We start from the raw sequence: 27,398 nt of genomic DNA on the forward strand, positions 1-27,398 counted from the left end.
GTTAAGCCTGTATTTGTTGGCCTCCATAAACAGTCACCTCATCAATAGGAGGCCTTGTTGCTTTCCCTTCTGCCTTCACCCTGCCTCCCCACATTTATTTGAATTTATTCTATTCCAGTGAAGTGTGTAAAAAAGGGGGTAACATAGGCAGAAAATAGTTCAATAGCTTCCTACTGCCAATACCTAAAAAAAAATGCCATTAAAAATAAACCCACAGCTATTTTGTTCATCATCCCAGGCACAGCTCTCAAGCCAATTTGGGCTGATAAGGGAGATTAGAACAGCTATACTTCACTTCAGAGTAACACACCTGTTTTACCAGATTCTCCTATTCTTAATGCTATAAAAACTACTTCCAGATTCTGCAATAGAAGACAAGCACATTTTTTCAAACTTTTTTCTAGTATATTCAGATAAACTGGGGGCAAAAGCTTTCAATCTCATCTTCAAACGAAGGCTACTGAAGCTCCCTACAGTCACCATCAATAGTCTTCTCACAGTAAGTTGCACCAAGTCACAGTCAAACTCTAGCACATAAAGTGCCAGATGGGGGAAAGAGCTTGAAATCCAGCCCTGAATGATACAGGGAAAACTGCTCCATCCAGAGTCACACTGAAATACATTACAAAGCCCTGAACTGTGGGACACTGCTCCCCTCATCTTCAACCAGTACCTGCTACAGTGGAGCTACAGGAGTTTCACTTCACTTTATATGGCACTGCAAGTGTACCCTGGACAACAGCATCAGCTTACCAGTTCCAGTTGATTCCCTGCACTTAAGAGTTTACATTTTAATGGCAGAATGCAGCAATGCGCAGAACACAAAACAGCAAGGTTGCTAAAGCTGTACTGTTTCATGAAGCAAATGTGTTTTTGAGAAGTTCAAGAATGAGGCCATTTATTACTTGCACACATACTATTTTTCAGACACTATCCATAGCACGGGACAAAACAAAGCTACCAGAAGTTTAGGTGGAAGAAAAGGGTAGCAACAGGGGCAAGAGTATTTACACAGGACTCTGAAAACAAAGTTTGACTGCCATAAGCAGGGTCTTGAGCAATGGATGGAAGAGTCTAGGCAGACCTTTAACAAAAAAAAAAAAAGCACTCGGAAAAAGCAAGGGGAGGAGGTTTTGACAGCTGAGTTTGTATTTCAGCCCTGCTGCAGGCAGTCTAGCCACATTAAGCAGGGGACAAACACCCTAAAAACAACCTCCATATACACTCCCTGTGGTCGCTTTGCCCAGCAGGTAGCATGTACAAGACTCCACCACAAAAGCATCAGCCCTGACACAAACATTCCCACTGACTGGGAATCCTGGGTTGCACTGACCTGCTCCACTCCACCCAGTACCTGCTTCTCTAAGGGAGGGGCAAAAAAGTGAGAAGACACAAAATGACTCAAGATAGAGTATACAGAGGTGGTTACAAAAGCAGGAGAAGCAAGTCTGCACTTCCTAGCACTGCTGGTCTCCCTACAGCAATAGTGTTTTGGAACTCAGAACAAAAAACAAACATTTGTGCCTGGATCGCTCCTTTGGAAAGCATTAGATCCCACAAGAAATGTTGCTGCTGACACATTCAAAGCACCAGTATTATGATTTCTTGCTTTGGATGTCTTGGTGCATAGTAATAAACAGAGGTTGAAAACAACAAGCCAGACCTCAAGAGGACTATGTTGTCACACAGCGCTTTTCAGTTGGTTTTGCTGTGTGTATTTTCATCTCTAAAGCTACCCGCATAGTCCCCATCAACATAAGATATCTGTGCTCAAAGACTCTTCCCACTATCTCAGACACTCAGTAGCTTCAGCATACACCCGCTTCCCCCCACAACACAATGCACTGGGCAGGATTTCTGTGCCAGTTAAACCTAGCTCGTGTAAGCATGACTGCAGAGATGCTTCTTACAAGCCAGACATGATACCACTACTGCAGACCACATCTTTCACAAGACGATACTGAAGTCCAGGTTTTTATAGAAGTGACTACACAAAGAATGGCTCTGTTTTAATTTTAGATGTTACTACCAGAAACAATAGATGCAGACTAATTAAAAGCAGGACCATGCATACCACGGCTCCTTCCCACTCCTTGAGACTGTCTGATCAGTGCTTACTAGGACTTCAGGGCAAAAATGGCTTTTCACTAAGTGTTTGGACAATGCCCCAGCCTACAGGGACCCGATCTGTTATGAGTGTATGGCATTTTTTGAACAGTAATGAAATCCCAAACTAAATCCTTCTGGGCACACGGCAGGGAATCATCTGAACTCAAGACTCCTCCCATTTAATTCCCTGCTGCTCCTACTTTTCTGGCAGCTCTCTTCAATTCGATCACCACCTGCTCTCCCCGCTCCCCCCCTCTCCGACTAATTCGTCATTTCTTTCAGCTCCTCTGTAGCACTTAATTATAGAGAAACAATGAAATCTCAAAAGCGTATCAAGCAAGGATTAAGCCAAGCTGCAGCACGATGTGCCACAAGCAAGCTGCTCTTTGGTAGCAGCAGTGGCGTGCCATGCTTCTGGGACCAAACAAAGACAGGTTTCCATGCTGCTTTGAAGAGTAGAGAAAACATAGCAACACAGCCACTTCAGGCTTTGCAGCCATACAACTTGTTTATGAAATTCCAGGATGGCAAGAGAAGAAAAGGAAAGAAGCAGTAGCAAGGATGCTAAACACAGTGCTAAGTGAAAACAGCATAGGCAAGACATGATGACACCAACGGAGAGAAAAATAAAAAGCCTGGCAAGGAAGTTTTTTAAAGTTTAGGAGCAGGTAACAAATACACGGGGAAAGGTAGAGAGAGAAGAGATTTCTCTGGCTGTCATGAGCCAACTTCAATGAGAAAAAAAAAACATAAGGGCAGTTTGTGCTAGGGTAGCACAACTTGGACAAACCAGCTCTCCCAGCATCTGCTGCGATCAGAGCCAACTGCAGCCCCACACACTGCTCAGCTGCAATATGGGCAGCACTGGGTTAATGTTTCTGTGCTCAGTTCATGTTTGCTCCCCACCTCAAGACATTCTGATCAAGGTCAGCACTGAGGCTCTTCACACTACCTCCCTCAAGATCAGCTTTCGGAGAAAATTCACTCCCTAGTTAATCTCTTCCAGCATAACAGCTTAGCAAAACAATGAAAACTGGGCACAGCCAAATGCTTGCTGTTTAATTCCTGAAAAGCAGGAGATCATTTTGTTTAGGGCTGGGAGGGGGGAGGAAAGAGACCCCAAGTGGGTATTAGGATCTGCTTAACACCCCCTGCTTTCACCTCTCTAGCCTCTCTGATACAGTTCCAACCCTTAGGATAGCAGCTGCAAAATTCCTGCATAAGAGGGTCACGACCTACTTTAAGAAACACTGCCTAAGGAGGAAAACTTACCCTTTCTAACCTTTGCTTCTTTCATGTTTCTATGATTAAACCGTTCTTTCTGAAATAAAACCAACCTCTGAAAGGATGAAAACAACCCAAACTAAAAACTCCCCAAGCACTCAGTTACTGAAGCTTCATTTTTCCAGGTTATCTCCTCTGGCACCCCAGATCCATGCTCCCTGTATCTTCAGCATCCAGAGCTCCAGCTTGAACCTCTCCCTAAGCTGAAACAAACTCCCCACAGAGGGAGCCTGGACACCATCTCTTCTAAAGTCACTTACTGTCACATAACTTATGTGAAGCTTGGTTTAAAAAAAAAAAAAAAAAGAAAAAGAAAAAGAAAAACCCTCTGAGATCTCTGTTAATGGAAGCCAATGATTTCAAGGCTGTTTGGAGGTACAGAAAGACAAGGGACTGACATGAGGACACAGCTTGTCCATATACACCGTCTCCAAAGACAACTGAGTATTTGCCACCACAAGGGCATTGCAGCTCTCCCAGTAACACTGGGATGAATTGTACTGGTGCCTCCTCCCAGGCAAATGCAATTGAAGCCAGAGGTCCTTTTGGCAGAGAGATCTGCTTAAGCAATGGGAACAGTCATGCCAAATGGTCACAAGACAAACATCAAATCCTGGCTCTAGAACATTCCCTCACTACATGCAATGACAATTAAAAGCAGCTACATAGAAAGGGTGCTCACAAAACAGTGTTGTCCAAGCTTCAAATCCATCCCACTACTGCAAACAGAGTTTTAGGTAACCTGGGAGATGTGAAAATTTCACTTCAAGGTAATTCAGTTGCTCACAAAGCTGTTTCAACCAGGAACATCTTCCATAATAGTCTTGGAGCATCAGTCTGAACATGGTATCAAATCCCCTCCAGTGAGGAAATACACTCATCCTCCCAGAGTAAAAGGAATGTTTTTTCAGCTCAGTACCTTATCAGATTTCCCAGCATTGCTCTTAACTATGGCCTTTCACTGTGCACCTCTGTAGAGTCCACCTTCATCTCTTCTGTAACTTCCCACTACATGGCTGAGGACAACAACATCCCCCCTTAGCTTATTCCTCTAACAGTGAAGAAATCCAGCTCTCCCAGCCTGCCTCCACAAGTCATGTTCCCAAGTCTCCTCCAGCATTAGACCACGCTCAGCTGAACACCTCTGCACAGCCCTGCCCTCTCCTTTCACCATTCCCCAGTACACACACAAGCTCTCTATTTTTAAGCGAGATCTGGAATCCATCCTCCACTATCTGGAGCACAGTGCCAGAAAGCCACTTGTGACGCAGGCTCTGTTTATAATTGTGCCCCCGGGTTTTCCTCTTACGAACAATGCACACAAAACACTTCCCTGCAAGGCTGCTCTGGACCAAGCAATGCCTTTTGGGCTCTAGGTATCCAGTTACAAGTAAAAACAGATAAAAACTCAGAACCCTGTCCTGTGGGCTCTGGCACGACCTCTCAAAGGGTTTGTCTTACACCCTGCTGGTTACACCAACCAAAGAAACCACCCTGCTGTGATTAGCTGCAGAAACATCGAGAGAAGTAGACAGTTTGCTTCACTCCATATCTGTTTTAGGGAATTACACATCTACAACAATGAGCAGAAGATCCTGCCGTGGAATCACACACACACTAAGGTCTCCTGGTCAAGGATGTGACGTTAATGGTCCTCACTCCAGGTCACACAGACAGGACATCCAAAGCCCAGGAGACCCTTAATGCTTTATAACACAGACTCAGTATTCACCCCTGCCACTGCAGGCACAGGTACAGCAACCTCCATCTCCAGATGCTTCAACTCTTTGACAGCTTCATGCCAAAGAGCTGTGGGAGCCCTGCTCTGCGGTTACTTGTTCCAAGGACAATACAGTAATAAAACAAGAAGCTACAAGACTGGGAATAGAATTTCTTAGGCATTCTTACAGAGTATAGGGCAGATACAGATCTAATTAAACCAGAAATTAAATACCAGATTGCAAACTCAGACTGGTCTTGCATTGTTTGGTCCATTTGCTGTGAAGGCAAAGTTATGCCTCTATTTTCTCCACATCATTTGAGGCTTCTGGTGAGAGAAGAGTCCCCTCACAAAGAACGAGCCTCTTCTAAAAAGAAGCTAGCAAAAAAGCCTCCTCTTAAATTTGTAGCCAGCTCCATATGGGGTGAGAATAATCCTTTCCCCAGGCAGGACCTGGTAAGAAGAGTCCACTGGATATCAAAAGTCTTCCTAGCACAAGCCCCATGATTCAGGAAGAGGGAAGTAACACAACGTTAATAGTTCTTGAATGCAGTCATAGTTCTTCAAGCCACCTCCTACTACACGTCAAATTCCTGCTACAAAACAGAAGATGCAATCCACACTGACAGTAACAAATAGCATCAACAAACCCAATGGGTATTCATAACGGGATTCAGACACATTCCTAGTACTGCCACAGAGGGGACAAAAATATCTGTGCACCCACGGTGACGAGAAACGCTTTCACAGGAAAGCATCACCTACTCAGCACAGTACTGCAGAAAGAGTGTTGTAAATGTTACTGCTAGAAATGAAGTTACAGCCCTGCATCAGCAGAAAGATCACTCGGGTGCTTTAGCACTGCTCAGAGCAAACCCAAACAGCATGCCAACTCTGAATACTGTTGTTAAAACACCGTGAGGAACAGCAAAACCAGTAAGGGAGAACTCATTCGGTTTTGTTCTGTGTCTCATTGGAAAACCTGTTGGAAACTACAGCAGTAGCAGAGCAATTAATGATCAAGATGACAAAAAAAAGCTACAAAACCACAACAGCAAGCTGAGTTTCCCTCCCACAGCAAGGCAGGGAGTGATGACACACACCCAGGAAGCTCCCGGAGTTGCACCAACACAGTCACACTCACTCCCAGACACCTTTCCACCACCCAGTCCTGATACACATTTACTATGAATAGTATTTCCCATAGAGAGAAGAACCAGGGCTTTACATTTATTTCTCTGCAAGCTGAAGGATGACACATCCACAGCGCAAGACAGCAATACCGTATTTAAAACCCTGGTAGAGGTAGTAAGGGGCCCGGTGTAACTTGGTGCACCTTCTCTCAACTCGTCATGTAGTATTTGATCTACAGCAGAGACAGAAAGATACTGAGTAGAGAAGAGGATAATACAGTACAGGGAGGAAATAAATTATCTACTATAAAAGAAGTGTAAGCAAAGCCAGAAAGCGACAGCACTTTTAACTGAACAGTTGAGGAAGCCAATTTTAAACCCTGTAAGGGGGAGTGGAGGAAAACCAGCAACCCCCACTGACTATATATTACAACGTAAGTACACACTATACATGAAGACACCTGCATTATGTGTGTGCAGCAGTTCTACAGGCAGGCATAATAGTTTAACTCTCACATTCACAAGAGAGTAGCTACCCTCATATTTCTGAGGAAAAGGCTTTAAAAAGAATAGCTCAAGCCTGTTTTAAATAAATTATTCTAAAACTTTACATTTCCATGTGGTCAATGTCAAAATATCACCCTGCGTTCAATAAGGCATAACTCACATCATCGAATGCAGCTCATTTATTCCCCTTCCAGGCTCACCTTGAGCACAGCCAAGTGCTGCAGACATTTAGCTGGGTTCAAGCCAAAGGTGACTGCACATACATTAAGACATAGAGCATCTGCTGGACAACACATTAAGAACGGGTAATAATTGGGAGGCAATACGTCCAGGCACAGAATTAAGACTGAAACACAAATGACTCCTATGTCTCACCAGCACATCTGATGACTACAGTCTAGACCTTGTAATGAAAGAATTGGAAGGAAGAATGGGAAAAAGCACAGTTAATAGTTGTGAAATCCTGTTTGTTTCATTTAAGTTGCAGGTGTACGTATTTGTAATGACCTCTAATCATTTATTCTGGTATAGCTGGAGCTCAAGTACTTTGCAATTCTGTGCAAGTTGTGAGGCCATTTATTTCAAACAGTACTCACACACAAGGAATTTACATTGATTCAATTACGTGTCCTCCCCAAAGCCTGAGAAACTTTGCAGGTACTAACGTGAAACGATTGAGCAGTGTCCAGCAGACAACTAGTATTCCAGCATTAATAGAGCATGTTCAAAGAATTTCAGAACATAAGGCGAAGCAGATTTCTGAAACTCAGCTACCCAATTAGAAATACTGTGCTAGTTTTGGGTGGGATAGTTACTTTTCTTCATAGTAGTTAGTATGAGACTGTTTTGGATTTATGCTGAAAACAGTGTTGACAATGCAAAGATCTTTTTGTTATTGCCCAGCAGCCTCACACAAAGCAGAGGGCTTTTCTGCTCCTCACCCCACCCCACCAGTGCTGGCCGGGGACACGACCAGGACAGCTGGCCCCCATTGACCAAAGGGATATTCCATGACATACAACATCACGCTCAGCACATAAAGCTGGGGGGGAAAGCAGGAAGGGGGCAGGGGGGCATTCAGAGTGATGGCATTTGTCTTCCCACATAACTGTTATGCGTGATGGAGCACTGCACCTGAGGATGGCTGAACACCTGCCAGCTAATTGGAAGTGGTGAATGAATTCTTTGTTTTGCTTCGCTTGCGTGGATTCTGCTTTACTCTATTAAACTTTTTATCTCAACCTGTAAGTTTTCTCACTTCCAATTCTCTCCACCATCCCACCGGAGTGGAGTGAACAAGTGGCTGAGTGAGGCTTAGTTGCCAGCTGGGGTTAAACCCTGACTGGGTATTTGAACTGCACATAAACTTGCCGACAGTGAATTATTCACCATCTTGATGAGAGGTCTCACTGTTGACAACACCACTGAAAACCACACATTGTTCAGAGCTCAGAGGTTTCTGCCCATGTAAGACAATGTCTTTCTCAAGACTCCTCAATGCTCCATGTACAGTGGAGAGCGATAAACCAGCAAAGCTCAGACAACGCTGCCAGCACTTGTTCAAACATGCTTCCCCTCCAGTGGTCCATCAATACAGAAACTCGGTGCTGCACACTTATTGCCCAGGTCTTTAATTCAGTTCTTAAATTCAAAAGGACGACTACAAACCCATCTCCAGTCACTTGTAAGAAATCTAGTACAATTTTCAGAGCCACCAGCAACTGACGGGCAATAGCCATGGCTGGGTACATCTCCCCATGGCCCCCTCAAACTCTACATTATAAATAAATGGCCGATTTCTATGCTGTGGAGAGATCTAACTACTATAAAATGCACAACTCAATGCCAAAGTTTCTGCAGAAAGGAAGGGGAGTCTTATGGAAATTTTCACCCCACCCCACATTGCATTGTTCTCTCAAAACTCTTTCAATATCTCTTAGGCTCTGAACACAGAAAAACATCATCTGTTTTCCCACCTTCAGCAAACATTCAGGTTAGGATCCGTACACACTAAGCACAGAAGAGACAGCTTCGGAGAGAAAACTGTCAGCCTGTCAATGTAACACAAGCCAGGACTGTAACAGAGGGTAAGGAATAAGGGTGGTCATGCAAAGCATGTCAGCAAAACAAAATTGTCACCAGGTCACTTTGCCATTTGATTTCACCAATTAACTGCTTCACCTACAGTCACCAGTTTACAGTGCATGCAGCTGAGCCAGGCTTTTCAGCTGCCTCCCGACCAGCAAGCAGTGCTGGACACAGCAAACAGCTACAGCTGCCCAACCATCAGACTCTACACTGGAACAAGAGATGCAAGGAGAAAAAAAACAAGGGCAAAAAAAAATCCATTGGTCACAGACGGTATCAGCAGAAAGAAGGATTAACAGGGACGAGTATCAGCTCATCTGATAGTCTCCCCAACCTTTCCACTGCAAACACCAAAGCATGGAAGAGAGGGTGCTGCTGTTGACTGTATGCCTAATCTCCTGCAGCCCCTCGGATATCCCCAATAAGTGCAAACTCGCATCCATCCCCATCATACCCTTAAGCCGGTATGATTTAACCTGAAGCCCACCTCCAGAAAAGGACAGAAACACTACCGACGGTCTGCAGGGAAGAGACCAGGACCTCACCAGAAAACACAAACACCCTCCAGTTGCACAAGGTGCCCAGGTGATTTGGGGAACACCTTTGAGACAGTTTGCCCCATGGCAGTAACTACAATAAGCTCCAAGGGCCAGTTACACAAGTCCTGCATGACCTGCCACATTTACTTAAGATGCTATTAGCATGCCTAAATTAGATTTTCAGTTTGAAACCAATTATATTTATTTGATTTCATGCCAACATCTCTGGCTAATTTAAAGGGCACTGGTGCTATGCAGTGTTAATTCTACACGATGGAAAGCAGGCTCAAACATCTCATTTCCAAACACAGCAATATTACTGGAAAAGATTTAACCTTCCCTCTTAATCACTGTCAGTTGTCTTTATGGTATATGCAGCAATGTAAATATCATACTGGCTGTCATCAGGTATTACCAAGGCTCAACACACAGCCCTGGTACGGTAGCCAAGCCAGCGCTCTCCTTTCCTCCCTCCCAACCTTTATCTCTGAACTCTGTCTCAAATGTAATTGTCAACTGTAGAAGATATTTTATTTGGCCAGGATTCCACTAAACAGAACAATCTGTCTGCATACAGTGCAGATATCTGATAGTACAGTGGTTACTTAAAAGCTTATTTACCTAAAATATCTGATAAGTCCTCTCTTAAAGGCTATCATCCCTTCTTTTCAGGGAATAGCTTGATCTAGTAAGTCTTTTCTGCATCTATTAGTGTGTCCAGCACACAAGATTAGCCCACTGGTTAAAAATTACATTCTTTAACCAAGAGTAATGAGAACCACCCTGAGCCTTAGGATCCGAACAAGTAACTACATTCAGGCTCCTAGTCCATCAGCCTCTCAGCTGTTCAAATAAAGATTTGCATTGGTGAGTGGTTCAACAGGAAAACAGCTCATGCTCAAGATGCTTTTTTCAGTGAAGTACAGTTTGCTGGAAGTCAATACCAAGGTATTTCTTAGCTGTTAATACCAAGTTATTTATTAGACACCACATGGCATCCTCAATGACAATTTTTACTTTAGTGAAGGGATGGAATTTACAGCCTCAGCTTTCAACTTGCTTGGTGCTCTACCTCACAAGGTGAGAAACAGAAAGAGGTTCATAAAGAAGTGGCCTAGGACATAAAGTTCTTACAGGTGAGGCCATATAACCCATCAAGTTTCCAAAGGACTCTTTTCCACTGGCAGATCTTAAGGAATCACAAGTCAGAGATGTTTGTAGTCAACATATTTTAAGGTTTGGAGACAGCACGAACACCAAGCTGCAGCTCTTCCATGCCTTCACTGGGAAGTATCCTTGCAGATTACAGCCTGAACGTAAAGCAAGCAGTGTGAAAAAAAAAAAAACCAAAACCAAAAAAAACCCACTGAGCTATAGACACATGCTATATAAGAGAAGGCATTGTTACTTCCCACTGTCATAGGGAATTCATTAAGCAGCTGTTTCATACAGCGATGACAGGGTCACAAGGAAGTCTGAGCGTTTAATAGAACGTGTGCCTGTAATTCCCCCATGCACCATTTCAAACGCAAGCATTCATTAATTTGGTATAGGGATTATACAATTTGGCATCAGCTGTAGCAGGGAACTGGACTCCATGACTCTAAAAGTCCTTTCTGGCTCTGCATCTCATCAAAACAAGTAACAGTAGCTTTCCATTTCTGTTCTGAAAATTGACATAATGAAATCCATCCCTGGGGACTTTGCAGGAAAGGTGTTTACCTCGTGACAAGAAGCATTGTCTTCAATTTATGAGTTTTTAAGCCACCAAGATAACCTAATATTGTGTTGCCTGCCTGAAGCTGGAGATGGCCTGAAATGCCTCACTGCTGTTCCAGCTCCCCCACTTACCTCAACAGGTTTCAGTTCTAAGCATGGCCAGCTAATTTTCTTAAGAAGTCTGTAAGTGCTCTCATCCCACAGCTATTAACTTGCTTTCTCACTTTTTCAAATGGCGTTTTCCACTACGCTCTGCACCATTTTCAAAGCTTCCTTTTCAGAAGGGCTGGAATGCACCCTGAAATCCAATAAAATGGACTCAAAATCCCCTGAAGATCAGAAATTAGCAAGAACCTGACTTAGAATGAATCAAAAATGAAAATTCACAAACTGTACAGCAGCAACTATGGAGCTTTCATCCAACATTTAGGAAAATTTCAGTTTTACAAAACATGTTGAATTGCCACAAGATGCAATAATCGCTCGTCCTGCACATCAATACAATTCCATGTTCACAACTAGTATTTTCAATCATTTTCCTACTTGACAACACTCTCCCCTCTAATGAGCTGCAAAATTTGTCAATTACCTCTGCTCTAAGACAAAAGGCAACTTAACTTCTTCCACACAGTTAAGCTAGCAGAGGATACCACAGGACCAAGCCACAAGCTCAGTCAGATCTCACCAGAAGCAAGGTGGGGTACTCCAAGGTCAAAATTTCACTCTGCAGTTTTAACTTAATTAACAATTCCATGGATGGATGAAAAGGAAACAGAGCATCCTCCCACCCAGCTTTATTAATAGCAAGGTGCTAGCAGTAAAACAGTGAAGTCTGTGCTTAAATTACCATTCATGACTATAAAGCGGTAAAAATTTGGCAAAACCCAAGGAGAATTTACTACAGTAAGGGACAATCACCGAAGTACTTCAACTCAACACTATCCCTTAACAGCTGCTCGTACCTTTTCTCTCCAGGATGAATTTACATAGGCTTATTTCCTGCCTGAAGGAAATATCCATTTGGGAGAATGCTATAAAGTCAGTTTAGCATGAAATAGTGAAATGAAATAAACCAAGAAATTTTTCTCTCTCCCCCACCCCCAAGTCAGTAGCTCTCAAGACAAAATGGATAGAGCAAAAAAATTGAAATTTGGCAAGAGATTAAAACCTCCTTCAGAAGAGCTTTTCTATATTCCCTCAAAAGTGCATTTTAATTCAACTGACTTGTAAGAGTTTGAAAGTGTTGTTTCACAAGCATGCAGTACAAGCTGTATAAAACTTTCATGGATGCGAAGTGGAAGGAAGATGCAGCTAATTTGGTGATTTGGTGAGAAAGTGAATCACCACTCTGAATTTACTCTGTACTCCATTCACAATGCAACTTGTGAAGCCTTTAAGACTTGAAGATAGCTGTCCCCTTCAGAACTCCCAGTGTGCAGAAACAAAGAGGTCTAAGAAATCTTTGCAAGGTGTGTTATTGGTAGAGGTTGATACACAACCAAGTATTTTTTTTCAGGGTGGAATTTCTCTCAATTGCAAGCAAAATCGTGCAATTGTGTTAATTTGAAAAGAATAATTTCTACTTAACACAGTGACACATATCAGGTAACAACGATCTTTAAGAACCTTGAGGAGTGGTAAAAGAAAGGACTTGGGGGGGGGGGGGGGGGAAGTTGCTGGATGTTGTAGCTAATGAGTAGGTGTGAAAAGCAATACTGGATTTTTCTTTTTTGCTTTTGGATCACCACAAATCCCTGCCTGCTTGTACTACATGATGGGACCACATAATCTGGTTAAAAAACAAGGAATATGCAGGCTGTGATGATTAATATGAGAACCTCAGGCACAAGCAGTGTTTCAAGGCAAACAACACACCCAGACAACCTAAGGGCTCAAACTTAGAGTTGACAAAATCCCACACTACGGTCAGTTGCTTCGCTTGTATTCATACCCAAGAGGAACACAAGAAGTACTGAAGCGATATCATGGACCTAGTCAGGTACTTGTTGTACCCCTGTTGTCATTTAGCTGTACTACACCATTTCTTACAGTGATCTTGTCTTACTCTTGTCTTGTCTTACTCAAGTCAAACAAGTATGATTTTGTTCTTAGTATGGCTCCCTTTATTAGCATATGCATTATTTTGCACAGAGGCACCACATCTCCTCTCATAGACCAGGAGCAATGACCTTCTGGTAAAGAGTCTGGACTGCCTGTCAGCCACAGGGACCTAACCCTGCCTTCAAGAATTTCCCACATGACTGCCAGAAAGATAGATGGCGTTTCATGTTTTTTTAGAAATGTCAAGGCTGAACTCCCTTAGGTGAAGTCACAGGAAACTGCAGCAACTTTGAAAGCCAAGTTCTTCACATCTGCATCTCAGTTGTTTGATTCTAAAGGGAACGCAGGGTAATAGGCTAAATTCATCTGGAAAGTCCCAGGATCCTGATATTTCAAAGACTTTGCAATGCCAAATTCCACTGCTCCAACAGCTATTCTTCTACACCCACAAAGCTCTCAAGTCTGTCTCTCCCTATTAAGAAATTTTAGTAACACCAAGTTTACAAGTGCTCCATTAGCATGTCCACAGCTAAATTTACTGCTACAGAGATTTACGATGGATGTCATGCATTTTAGGGGACATCTTCCAAGAAAATTTGACCAAAATGCTGATTTTCACAATTCACTAACACAATTAGCAATAAGAACCAGTGTTATTGCCCATCATTTTAAATAGCTCCAACTTTTAATAAAAGATTACATCTCTACACGCTGACTTGGTGGGCAAGCTGCTAACACTCAGAAATAAAATAGATCCTGCCAAGTTTAAACAGACTAACATTCTGGGAAAGAGCTGATTCTCTCCAAGATTTCTTCAGCTGCAGAAGGAAGAAGCCTCCCAGGCATGCATTTGTCAGCCAGCACATACACCCCTCAGGTGTGCATCAGAAGCACAGCACATTCAAATTTCCCAGCACCAGCCAAAATAATTGCATTGAATTGAAACTATTTAAATGGTATCCTTGAGAAATGAAAGTGTTAAAGCATTAATCAGCGCACGAACCTAGAAGTACTGGAAGCAACTACCACATAGAAACCAACCACAGGAAAGCATGAACTACTTCCACATGAAACATCCCATATGTTTTGGGATTTTTTTTTCCTGTTAATACCCCAGAGTAGCTGAAAGCAGCGGGAACCATCTCTGCCCTCCCCTGAAATCAGCAGGCAAGCAGCTATGCCACTTTGATAACAAGGATGTATTCTTCCCAGCCAGCCTCTCACCACTGCTTTGCTTTGTATGTCCTCAGTCTGCTTCCCTGTGCATTTTATCTTCCTTCCTATCAGAGAACAACAGAAATACTAAACAAAGACACACACACAACTAAACACTTTTTGCTTTCACTTCCCAAGAGGTGAAGATCACCTCAATTTAGCCCTATTCTAGTAGGGTGATAGTATCAAAGGTCTTACAGAAATGAGATGTGCCAAGTACTCAAAGGAAAGGTATGCTGGATGCAGAAGTAACCTGGCTATTCAGTTGCATTCAAGAATACACAAGAAGGTATCTTTGTCTATGTCCAAGCAGCTGAGAAATTGTGGTACTGAGCATCACCCACTCCAGTGCCCAAGCAGACCAAGTAATACAAATGACTACAAAAAAAATTTTTTTAAACAGATCTACATTTGCTCAATGTTAATTTTATGTAAGTTTTAACACAATACAAAATAACAAAAAGGCTTTTCTATCAACTTTAAGTGGAAAAAGCTTACAAGTGAGCACACAAAGGAAGTCTTCAAATGAATTAACCAGCCTGAATATTGGGAATACCATGCAGGAATCAAGTTTGTTTAGCTAGGCTGGGGGGAGGAGTGGGAATTCGTGAGGAAATGCTAAAACAAAACATATGGCACCAAGACTGAAGTCTAAACACTCAATTTAGTTCCCAAGCAGTTATGTTTTATAGAGTGTAACATTTTTCTTGAATGGGTTTTAAATAGTTAGGCAAATGAAACAGGCTGCAGCTAGCACATAAGACTCACAGGTAAAGATCAACACCACGCTTTAAAAAAAAATAAATAAATAAACCAAAAAAAGACTGAAATGTTATCATTGGACAAGAGCATCCCATTTCAGCCTGGTTTTTACACCCAAAAACTTTGATGGTACCCGGTGAGTACTTAAAGGCTGTTCTTTTTCAATGGCAGTGCTTTTTCAGTACATGAGATAACTGCGCAAGGACAAGATGGGTGGATGGGTGACCACAGACATTTTGATACAATTTGGGGAAGCAGAAATCTTAGCTTTAACAAGTTCCTCTATACCTGCAAAAGACAAATTTCTCCCACACAGGTGTACATATGCTCACACATAGAGCTTGGAAAGAAGATGGCTGGAAATCTGAATATTCAACTCCAAAAGATGGCATTCACAGGCAAAGCCCAACTCAAAAAGCTACATGAACTGCAGTCATTAAAAAAACTAATCACTCAGTAAACGGTAACTTCAATTTTCAATTTAAGCTTGATTTCTGATGGGATAAGAAACTCCCACCACATCTGTTCATGCAGCCTGCACTGTCCTCATCGCTACGAAGGAATCTGTCAGGGGAGAAAGGGCACAGGAAAAGAGCAAGGGAGTACTCCCACCTCTAATTTATCTTCTGTTTCTGGCACAGACTGTTCACAGCAAAGAGGATGCTCCTAAATCAAACAGCCACAGCCAGCAGGGTTCCCATCTTTCCAAAAAAGTAGCAAAATGAGAATGACCCAGTTCCAACCAACTTCACTACTGCTACCAGCATTTCCAACAGGAATTATGAGATTCAAGGGAACCTACGTGTGCAAGTATCTGATCAGCACCAGCAGCGTAAGGTCAATTTTTTTTTTCAGGCTTCAAAAAGACAACTGCAATGATTTATATGCAATCCACGCTTAGAAGACCACCTCCACAACTACCAGCACACACTACATTTTTCTTTTTAGATGAAAATTTAGATGTCCCCATAGGCGGTGCTCACCTGCAAAGACTATCGCTACTCTGGAGGTACATTTCATAGAAATACTTTATAAAATTGCTTCCTCTATCCCACCTCCTTTTTGACATGAAAGTCAGGTTCTGATCCTGAGCAAGGTTCCTTGATTCAGTGTACTGGAAATTATTTAAGCCTAAGGAGGCTACTCAGCAGTTATTAACACTAACCAAGCACAATAAACACCAGGATTAATCCATACCTTTATAATGGTATGAGTCACCCCCAGTGCCGAGTAATCCTTTTTTGTTTTAGTATTAGCCAGAACCAGGAAGGCAGTTTTACAGGAGAAGTTCTCCTTGCAGGTAGAAAACTTGCTCTTTCAGTTCCTGCACTGAAACGGTATGGAGCCACCCATGTCAAATAGAAGCCACATATGGCTATTTTCAGGCAAAACCAATACAAATTAAGGAATGAAACTACACATGGATTTCCTTTATTCTGGTGTGGAAAAAATAGCTGAGCTAGCAATCTACTGAATAGTGGACTCTGAATTTAAAGAGCAACAGTTTTCATCAGGAAACAAGTTAAATCCTTTAAAAGCACCGGTGCAAGGTTCATCTCCTTCCACACCAGGACGTCTCTTTGTTCGCCGCTGATAGACTTTTACAGCTCTACAGAAGTAAAGAGAGCTCAAGAAAAAAAAAAAATACAACCAAAAAAACCCTTGAGGTTTGCAGGAGACATGAAGCAGGAGGTAAGGCAGTCCAGTTCAGTTAAATGAGTGACATTTTGTCCCACAAATCATACATGTGCTAAGAAACCTACATCAAATACTCATCCAGGACACTAGCAGACACACCAATGTTTGGGGAGGGGGGCAGCGGCGGCGGGGGATGGGAAAGTTAAAAAGAGAAACCATATGTTTGCAATATACACGTTTCAGTCTACACTCCATGACACGCCACAATGCCAACACAATCTCTCAGTGAGCAGGCGACATCCAGAACCTCGGTTTACAGAAGGACAGGGAAGAGAAAGAAATTAAAATACTTCTGATTTCTCCCCAAGTTCTGTCAGTTAACATGAGACAATGACACATCTCTGTGCTCCTTCTAATACTTTGAGGCTATAGGATGCGCATCTCCAGCAGCAAGTTCTCCTAAGAGCAGAAGTGCATTTACATTCCCTTTTGTTCCCATCCCACCCTGCTACAAAGAGGCAGATTGTCCATTCGCTCCCATCTTTGGGTACTCAAGCTCAAATCCTTGCTTTGTGCTACCAAAGAACCCCTTTGCAGACTTTCAAAGGAAAAGAAAGAAAAAAAAAAATAATTTCTTACACACAGAGATCCAGTTCCCTTTCCCCGGGAAAGGGGTGGCACGTTCTCCCCCTTCCTCCCTGCACCTTTATCTCCAGCTTCTCAAAGAGGCTGAACATCATCCTCCCCAGGGCGCATTTTCCAAAGGAGGTTTAAAAGGTTGATCTGTAAGATTACACCTTCCTGTCTTTACAGGGAGTTTGTTACCTTCCTAAAGCACTGCTGCTCCCACCGAGCAAAGGGAGAGGACAAAGCCTGATCCCACAGAGCAATAGGAATTTCCAACAAGGATTTCCACCACCACCCCCCAGCTTTAGTTCCTTCCTACTTTTAAACAATGCCAAGAATTTAATCTCTTAAAAGAGCATTTTCACAAACTCTCCCACCCTCCTTAACAGAAAACAAGTCTCCCCACGAGGCAGGGATGGAAGGCCTGGGCACGATAGCGCTACGCCATTTATAAACTTCAAATAAGAGCACTCCACAAAGATTACTCTAAAAATTAACCTCCTTCCTAAAAGCCTTTGGCCAGGAGCCTGCCCTGCCGCCTCCTGCTTTATTTTGTGCCTCCGGAGAGCGAGACGGGAGGCACTGACCTTAGAGTCACCTGTGGCACCACCTCAGATGTGTCACATACTCGCCCTAGAGCAATATATCCCTCTAACACACACCCCAACAAAATGGTTGAGACAGCCAATAAATCAGTACAGCGGGAGGCCTTTGGTAACTGTGCAGTTTGAAGTCAAGAGAGAGTGAGAAGGGGAAAAAAAAAAAAAAAATAAATCATTTAATGGAGAGAGCAAGGGCTGGGGCCTCGACCTGTGAGGACAATGAATGAAAATGCACAGCAGCAGCAAAAACCCAGGATAAAAGGCTTGTTCGGTGCCACTACAAAACCCTCCGTCCCCTGCGCGGACCAAAGCAACACGGGGCTCCCGAAGTGCTGAGAGGAGTCGTCCCCCGAAATGAATGGGGGTGCCCCAGAAAGGGAGAGCCCACGTCAGCAGTGGAGTTGGCTCCTGCAGACCACCTCATGCCCACCGCATCGAACCCGCCCGGTGACGGGCACAGAGGAGCCCCCACAGCGTGGACCCCCATCCCGCTCCGTGCCCGGCGTCAGGGTACCCGCGCCGCCCCCCCCCCCCAGACAGGGGCGGCAGAGGCTGGAGATGAGCCCCCTGCCAGGGGGTGCCCCCAGCTACCCCAAGCCTCTGCTGGGGACGGGGCAGACCCGCACCCGCCGCTGCGGGTCCCGCACACGCGTGAGGAGGGGAAACCCCGCAACCCCCGCACCTCCGGCCAGGCTGCAGCCGCGGGGGCCCCCAGCCCCTCCCTGACCCCGCACCCCCCACGGCGGGGGGGACACGACCCGCACGCACCCCCCCTGGACCGGGGAGGGGGGCAGACACCCCGAGCACATACCTCCCTCGCGAAAAGGGGCAGACCCCCCCTCTGTCAAGCGGCCTCTTGGACCCCCACACCCCTGGGACAGGGGGCAGAGCCCCGCACAGCCTCCCCACACACACACGTATCAACCCACTCAGCGGGGAGGGGCGCGGGTGGGGTGACAGTACCCCCCAGCTGAGGGGGGCCAGGCTGCCCACGCTGCCCTCGGCGGAGGGACACACACGCCCCTCAGCGAGGGGGCGCCCCGCACCCCCCACCCGCCCCGCCGCGCGCACAGACAGCGGGTGGGGGCCGGGCGCCCCCGTCCCATCCCGCCGCGCCGGCCGCTCACCGATAACCTCCTGCAGCTCGTAGTCATCCTTGTTGATGGACCAGGGCAGCGCGCTGGGGTCCTCGGCCATGGCCGCGCCGCGCCCGCCGCCCGCCCGCCCTCCGCACCGCGAGGGGGAGTGCCACGCAGGAGCGAGGGAGCGGAGAGGCGCTGCGCTGCCCCGTGCGGCCCGGCTGCCCCGACCCCCAGCCAAGCCCCCGCCGGCAGCGGCACCCGCAGCCCCGCCGCCTCCGCCGCCGCCTGCCGCTACCACCGGCCAAACTTTGCCTGCTCCCTCCACCTGCCCATGCCCAGAGCGCCCTGACGTCACCCGCGCACGCCGCCGCGCGCACGCCCCGCCCGCCACGGCAGGGCGCCGCCCGCCGCCATCTTGAGCGTGGCGCCCCGCCGCCGCCGCCGCCGCCACACCACCACAGTTTATTTGACTGCCGTCACCGGTCTTGGGGGATGGGTCGGTACGGAGCGCTGCCGAAAGCAGGACGGCTAAAGGGAGAGTCCTTAAGGAAGGGAAAGGGAAGGGCGGGGATGCCACACACAAGATGGCGGCTGCCCACATCTTCCCCTCCCTCAGCCAGGAGGCGGGAGGGGCTGCTGGCCTAAGACCTTTTGCGGGCTGCAATTGGCTGCCAACGGCTGAACCCGCAGCACCCATTGGCGGGGTAACTGTCAATCGCATCGTGTCCTTCTCCAGGGTCCCTTCGCCTGAGGGGCCTGCGGTCGGGGCCGGGAGCGAAGGCCGGGGAGCGGCGGGAAGAGGCGGCCGGGGCTGCGCCTGCCGTGAGGCGGGTCCCAGCCCGGCGGGAGGCAAGTGGCCCCGGGCGCGGTGTGCCAGCAGCCCTTCTCCCAAACGTGGTGACAGCTGGCCGCTGTGGCAGCCTTGCAATGTGCGCTGGACACATTGGAACCCACCGGACAGAAGGGTGGAAAACGATGGCGCAGCCTCGTGTGGATTTGGTCCAGGAGGGACGTTTTAATCCCGAGGCGAAGAGGGCCAAACCACTGCCACCCGTCTCCGTTTCCCTACTGACCACGGCCCTGTGGTGAGCAGGTGTGGAGCCCAGCCCAGGCGCTTCAGGGATCCACATTCCGTGTTTAAAAATAGTTCCCGGGGTTATGATGAGTATGGAGGGATCGGGAGGTCGGGTTTTCTCCTCACTGCCTCTGAAGATGAGCAATTCTCCGGTTTCCCAGCTGCTGGATGCTTCTGCTTGCTCCACACTGTAAATTCAACACTCCTGGGGTATGTCCAACACCCTTATCCTATGGGTCACAGCCCACAAGTTTGTAGCTAGAGCTTTGTTGATTTGGATGCATTCAGAAGTACATCGGGTGGTCAGGGGAGGGGAGGAAATCCGATTAAAAGAGTAAGGAATGTGAGGCTAACTGGTACCATGAACCCATGAGGGATGCTGTAAAGTGTTTGCAGTTTGGGGATCTGATCGTTTTTTCCAACATAAAAAGAGATGAAATGGTGCATCTCTCACTGTCACCCAGCACGATAGTAACCATCAGGAAAGCTGGCTGGGAAGCTCTTCATCAGGTTTCATTCCTCTTTGTCAGTCACTATTCTTCTTGTAGCTCAATGTCAGGCACTACTGTGACTCAAAGAACATCAGTTATACATATTTTTAGCTTATTAGGACAAATTCCTGAGATGCCTCTGATGAACTAGGCTTTGTAGAGGGCCAGTGTACCCTGCCAAATGCATCCTCTGAGTTCTGAGTCCAGTATTTCACTTGTGCTACCTAACACAGGACACTAACTCCCTCCTCCTACTCTTTTTTTTTTTTTTTTTGTCTCCTACAGAAGCAAGAGGCCCACAGTCCCATCTCGCTTGCTGCGCTGCAGGCACTGAACAACGATGGTCTCTGTCATAAGGCAGAGCTTTCAACTGAAAAGCTGTTTGTTTTTCCTGCTTGTCTGTGTTAAACATTCCTCTGCTGAGCGATTTTTAATATTTGCTAAATATGCTTTAATTACTGCTCAGAACTGTCTCTGTGATCTTATAACCATGTTATAAAAGGAGTTTATACAGCAATTAAAAACAGGTTTTACCCCAGAGCATGCACTTGGGTAGCCAGCGTCATATTTCTGATAGCTAACAGCATTTTAAAAATGGATCTGAGCCAGGCATCAACAACAAAGAAAGACTTATATATGCTTAATTTTACCACAATGTTTTTTAAATCAGAACCGTATTTTTAATTCTCTTATATTGGACCAAAAATCCTCCCCCTGAAGACAATGCTAAAACTCTATTGATTTAGATCAGTAGGGCAGGATTAGGTCCACAATGAGCCTTGTTCTTTAAGAATTAGCACAGACTTTGATCTAAATTAAAATCTAACGAGTGCACTGACAAGACCACCAGCAGCCACATGAACATACACAGATGAATGCTGTATTTTAGTTTTCCAGCTCTGCCATGAAAAATGCACTTCCACATTTTTAAGCCAAAATCTCTCATTCACATAGAATCCAGGTCCCACAAATTTTGTATTATTTTTTAAATGAAATCAGCATTTTGGGGCCCTCAAAAGACAGGCATTGCTGTTGCATTCATTCATTCAGCATGTTGGTTTAACCTGCATCAGTTGAGGGATGAAAAAATGGAGTTTCCAAAAAGGTCTTAATCCTTAGTCCGCTTCAGATCTCCAAGCAGCATCTTCTCCTTTTTCATTGTTAATATTCTGCTTATGCTACTCTTCCCAATTTGCTTTATTTTGTCTAGTTTGTGTAGGTTGTAAGCTCATCAGGGCAGAGGCGATGCCTGTATTTATAAAACAGCCTATGAAGTAGTGCTGCTGAATCCAGTGGTTTGTTGTAATAATAATAAGTTTTAGTAGAAATCTGAAGTGGAAAAGCAGTTTCCTCATGCATCCACTTCCGCTGTGGACCAGGCTTTACAGGAGACTGAGAAGTGGAAAAAATCCAAATGTCTTTCAAGTAGGAAGGCTGCAATCTGAGAAAGTCTCAGAGCTGGGTTTCCCCTGATTTTTGACTTCCAGGAAAACACCACAGTGATTAGAGCAGGCGGTGCCCTCCTCCCATTGATTTTGCTGCAAAGTAAAGGCTTTCTTCTGGCACCTGCAAGCACAACAGGCACACGATCCATGCACAAAATGCTTTCATTCTTATAAGGTACATGGTTTCCTGCCTTTGTGGGCCAACTGCTGATTACTGGGTGCTGTCCAGCTCTTTACATTTTTTTTTCCCCATTCATGTAATATTGGCTATCATAGAACTGATGTTTAATACATAGATTGGTGATTCTAATCCTCAGTACACAGATGATACTAGCTTTAGTGCCTGTAAAGGATCCTTGACGGTTGATATATTTTATCATCATCGCTAGTGTGAACATAAACTTCACTTACACTTGGGTTGTACAAAACTAGTCTAAACTCTAGTTTGCATATTGAGGCACTGCAGATTTCATCTTTCTATTCATGTAGACTCTCAGGCATAATTTTCTTCTTGTTATGGTTCAAGGCAAAGTTGCTTTTTTGGAACAGCCACACAGAAGCATTTGCTGACACAGTTCAGTAGTGTTTGAGACCATGGCATTTGTTGCTGCGTTTCTAGTTAAAGGCTTTTGAAGGCATCATAAACTGCTGTTTGTAAGTGACTATGCATTAGCTACCATGATTCTTGCCAGCAATAGCAGTTAATGTGCTTATTGAACTGCTTGGTACGGCCATGGTTTGCTAAAGCGAGGGGGAGCCCAACAATGCCTGTCTTATTGCATTTAGAATAGGGCCAAGCGCATGTCGGCAAGTGGAATGCCTGACCTTGTTTCACTGCAAAATTTGCCCGCTATTCTTGCTTTATGGAAACACTTCCAGATTTATTGAAGGGACCTTACTCTATCAAACAGCAGCTGATTATTTAACAAAGTACAAGGCAATTTCCTCTCCAGCTGACTTTATCTCTGGGGATTTCTCCTGGCAGCTTTACTTTGGGTTTCGAGAAATAAGGCAAGGACCATGCCATGGAGGAAGGAGGAGTGATTTAAAACCCTCCAACTGGGGTAAGTTTTTAATAATAGTTGTTTTCAAAACATAAGCCAAATGCCAGTCTAAACCACACCAGCAGGTTTTTGTAAGTGATCCTGTGTACTACCGTGTATCTCCGCCCCGTCATTGAGTGCCGGCGTGCTAAGTCATTTAAATTCACCTTTGAGGTCACTTTGAAGTCAAGTAGCTGAAGGCCCGGTTTTAACAGGTGAATTCTGGTTCTCACAGCATGTTTACTGAAACCAGCTTTCGCTCTGCAAACACACTTCTTATCCCATCACCACTGCCCCTCAACAGAAATGTTGTGCTGTTCTCTTACTTCCTCCACTGAAAATATCCCCCAGATTTTAAGCTCCCGGGAACAAGTGAAGAGCTTAGGATCAAGACATGTTTTTTCTTTTTACTCTTTTCTTCTAAGTTTATGATTTTGTAGTGTACAAACTGAAAGCCAGTTAACCCTCTCTGTAACAAACTATAGCTGCTGCCTCCTTCAAATCTAATATAAAATCAGTTCTAGGTTTAGAAAATAATTATAACAAGATCTTGATTACCACATACCTGAACCAGAGTTTAGTAATCAGCTCTTGATCTGCTCTGGTTTACAATAATGCTTTCTTCATACTGCTTTGTCTTTACAGAAGCTGATGAAAGACACTTCACATGCCCACACCTCCTTTCGCCCTGGGAATGTCAAAGCTTCTAAGGACAGAGAAGTTTTCCCACTGGCCTTTTCTGTGGAGGGTAAATCTCCATTATGAAGCATTTCTAAGCAGCTGAGCAGGACAGAGGGGTTGAGAATGTGTTTCAGAGCCTTTTCATTCATTGCTGAAAGCGCAAAATAAGCCTGATGCAAGCATCCAGACCCTGACAGACAAGCAGGTACACCTGGCCTGACTCCTCTTTTGCAGTTGGTGCAGGGTGGGCAAGGACTGTTGGTTCCATTACGCAAAGCTTTGTGTGTGTATTCAAGACCATTTTGGACACTTTATTGTTACACAAAACTCTCCTAGAAAAATACTCAGTCAGCACATAACTCCTGACAGAAATCAGTTTAGCAATGCCAGAGAAGATCCTGTTGCAGCAGGGAAGGCCATACTTAAATCTCCTGAGGGATGGCCATGGCAGGACTGAACACAGAAAGCAGCTTTTGGAGGAAACATTGCTGCTCTCAAGGTGGTACAGCATGGGTACTCTGTCATCTGGGAGTGCATGGGCCCAGTTTACAGCTGGCAAACTTTGAAGAAATAAAACATCTTGTGTGACATTACAGTGAAGCAACATGAATTCTCTTAAAAGGCAATGAGAAGAGAAACCCTAGGAATAGAAAGATAGGATTGAATAAGGTTTTGTTCACTTCTTGCTATCTGGGAATAAGATTTGTGAGGGAATATTGTTCTTATCCTTATAAACGGCCAATATCTTCTTGAACCCAGGTAAGCTGAGGCCAGGCAAGGTTAGTGGTTCACATTAGCAGATTCTAATGACATGAGTTTACAATAATAGTGTAATAGTTCAGTGTAACAGTGACTCATAGCTTATTACGATGGCAATAGGAATGTATAGAGATCTCATCTGAAAAAAAATCTATTTGGATAGTTCACATCCTTTCCTTCCTTACTCATGAATTCCTGTGTCATTGACTGCTGGCTGCTAAAAATAGGATCCTTTTTGTGTATCTAAAGTAAAGCAAAACCTAGAATGAGAGACAGTAGGAGACAACCAAGGTCTTTACATACAGAGCCTTCAGGAAATATTTGTAATGAAAGCCCTCCAAGAGTGCAGGAATGTTTTTAAAAGATGGGAACAATCTAAGTGTAGGAAGATATTTTGCAGGGGAAAGAGGAGAAGAGTTAATGAATCACACCAGCTCCCAGCTTTGGTATTTTGCACCATGGGGATGAGAAGATTCCTCTCTCTATTAGGTATACTACCAAGCTACAGTTTCGTCTTAGAGAAGCTGTTCCAGTTCAGCAGCAGGAGAGCAAGCTTCAGGGAACAGGCCAGGAGCAGCCCCGTGGGCTGATGAGGAGCCAGAGAGGAGCCACAAGAGGAAACTAGGAGTTGCTTGAAGTTGTACAAATCTCTGAAGGACAGCAGTAGGAAAGGAGAACCAGGAAGACACAAGTAAGGTATCTGCAAATTAAATGGATTACCACCACCACCCCTGTGAAAAAGAAAAAAACCTACATGGCACCTCTGAAACAAACCGCTGAAGTGTGAAATCATACGGCAGGGAAAGCTGTCACACAGAATCAGAAATTGATGTAATAGAGAAAAATTGACTGCTGCATAATTTGTGCAGATTGCTAGCTGAGAGAGAGAGATCCATAGCTCCTAAGGGCTTAGCTGTGGGCACTGTCTGGCAAAAGGTGTGGAAAGCAAAATTTCATAGTTGGTAATTCTACGTGTACTGAATGCTTCCTCTTCAATACCAAACAATTAAAATCGATGACAGGATGCTAGGTAACAAAAGAAAATGACTGATCAATATGCATGTCTTGGAGCTGAAGAAAAACCCGTCTGCCGAGAGCAGCATGCTGATGAGGCGAGATTTCTGAGAGCCCAAATAGAAAATCTTAAAAGCTTCCATTCCCGATGCTCAATAAAACAATGCAGCTAAGCAGATGCCAGATGCAGTGCTAGGAGAGCTTAAGTCACCAAGGAGGCTAAATAATAACTGTTAGGAAAAACAGGGAATATTCATTTTTAGACTAAATAGCTTTACAGTAAAAAATGTGATGCTTCTCTTCTTTGCCTTTCTTTCTAAAGAGCTCAAAAGCCCTTTACTGATACTGAAAAATAATGTTCTTTGTATACTCATGTGAGGTTTTACAGATGCTGAGGCACTGACATTTTAAGGCCAATGTCCATTTTAGTCTTCAGCTCAAAGCAGTTTAAATCTCATTTCCATGTATATTTCCGTTGGGGGTGTCTGCCAAGTGCTGCCAAAAATCAAACACTAATCTTTGATGATTCAGTAGTTTTAAGTCAGTCACCTGATTTCTTAATACTTCCAGAAATGTTGTTGTAAAGCAGTCCGCAGGGTCTGCCATGGCTCCAGCAGGGCAGGGAATGACACATGGACCTTTGGGTTCACTTACCCAGTTTTCCCCTCCTGAATGGTATTTTTTGTTTCTGAGGCAGCAGATTGTAAACTGGCACAGAAGCAGTTAAGCACCTAAGGAACTGTGGCTTTTACATTTCGTTCTGCTGACACAAACAGAAGGCGAACATAACTGAATATTAGAGCCAGAAAAATGCTGCAAAAACTTTGTGAAAGTTCACTTCATCGTAACCCCCACATTTGGCTGACCATATTTCCCGTGAGTCCATCCTTTTTCTAACTGCAGCCTCCTCAACAGTGGATAAAGGTCTCTTTCTTAGCCTCCTGACTTTGATTTCATTAATAAACCAGGCAAGATTCGTAGTGTTGTTCTCACTGCACTTGGAGCAAGGATTCTCCTCCTGGTCCTGCACCGTCTTGCCGGCTGCTTCCTCCACAGAGCCCTCCTGCACCCTCAGCACAGGTGAAACGAGCAGCCACCCACCTTACCTTTCCCCAGCAGGAGCAGGAGCCAGCAGGACCCACTGAACCTTTCCCCCACAGGCTGGCACCCAGCCTGGAGCACTCCTTTGCCCTTTCCCCACGTGGTAGGGCTGAGAGCTGTACGAAATCTGCCTGGTCCAGGAAGAATCTGGATGCTTGGCTGTTGAGGAAACCCTGGCACGTTCCTCCCAGTGTGGCTGTGCTACCAGCCATCTGCCACCTGCCTTCTCACCCGGGGGGGGCCACGTTTGCTAGAAAGGGAAGGCTTGAAAGTGCAGCACAGAGCAACCATGCTGTCCTCAGGCTCAGCCCCAGACACTGCACTGCAGGGCAGCAGGAAGGCGGGTGTGAAACAAGAGGAGGAAAAAAGTTCCAAGCATCCTTTTGTAAAAAGACGTAAGTGTTTCACGGACAGTGACATCGTTCCCTCCTTCCAGGCCTGCCCCACCAGACCCCAACTTAGGAATCGGCGACATTGGAATTAAGGCCCCTCTGCTGGCTGCCAGCCAGGAGAAACTCCAGGTGCAGCTCATGAAATGTTCATGCTCTGAACTGAAGGGATGCATCCCACACAGCACAGGACAGCAGTTCACAGCTGCTGGTGCATCACAACATGCCCCGGCAGAAACCATCTTACCCAGCTGAGAGAGAAGAAACCACTGGCTGGTGGGCACGGACTGCCCCAACCTCTGCCATGTACGATC

The 27,398-nt window shown here is 45.0% G+C and overlaps 1 protein-coding gene and 1 long non-coding RNA gene across 6 annotated transcripts in view; one reads left to right on the forward strand and one right to left on the reverse strand.

Annotated features, from left to right (window-relative positions):
* Window positions 1-19,392, reverse strand: part of OXSR1 (oxidative stress responsive kinase 1) — a 93,626-nt gene extending 74,234 nt beyond the window's left edge. The window contains exon 1 of the mRNA XM_040591347.1: window positions 19,132-19,392. Coding sequence (XP_040447281.1) covers window positions 19,132-19,201 — 70 coding nt within the window. The 5' untranslated portion in view covers window positions 19,202-19,392. The remainder of the gene's footprint in view (window positions 1-19,131) is intronic.
* Window positions 19,393-19,790: 398 nt separating this feature from the next.
* Window positions 19,791-24,414, forward strand: LOC121088120. Of its 5 annotated transcripts, none has more exons than XR_005827827.1 (4): window positions 19,791-20,371; window positions 20,938-22,272; window positions 23,083-23,161; window positions 23,786-24,414. It is a non-coding gene; the product is annotated as an uncharacterized LOC121088120 (long non-coding RNA). The 5 variants fall into 5 exon arrangements; XR_005827829.1 differs by having other exon boundaries at window positions 19,791-20,179; XR_005827828.1 differs by having other exon boundaries at window positions 19,791-20,171.
* The last annotated feature ends 2,984 nt before the right edge of the window (window positions 24,415-27,398 follow it).

Source organism: Falco naumanni, chromosome 4 (genome assembly GCF_017639655.2).
Source record: "Falco naumanni isolate bFalNau1 chromosome 4, bFalNau1.pat, whole genome shotgun sequence".
NCBI lineage: Eukaryota > Metazoa > Chordata > Aves > Falconiformes > Falconidae > Falco > Falco naumanni.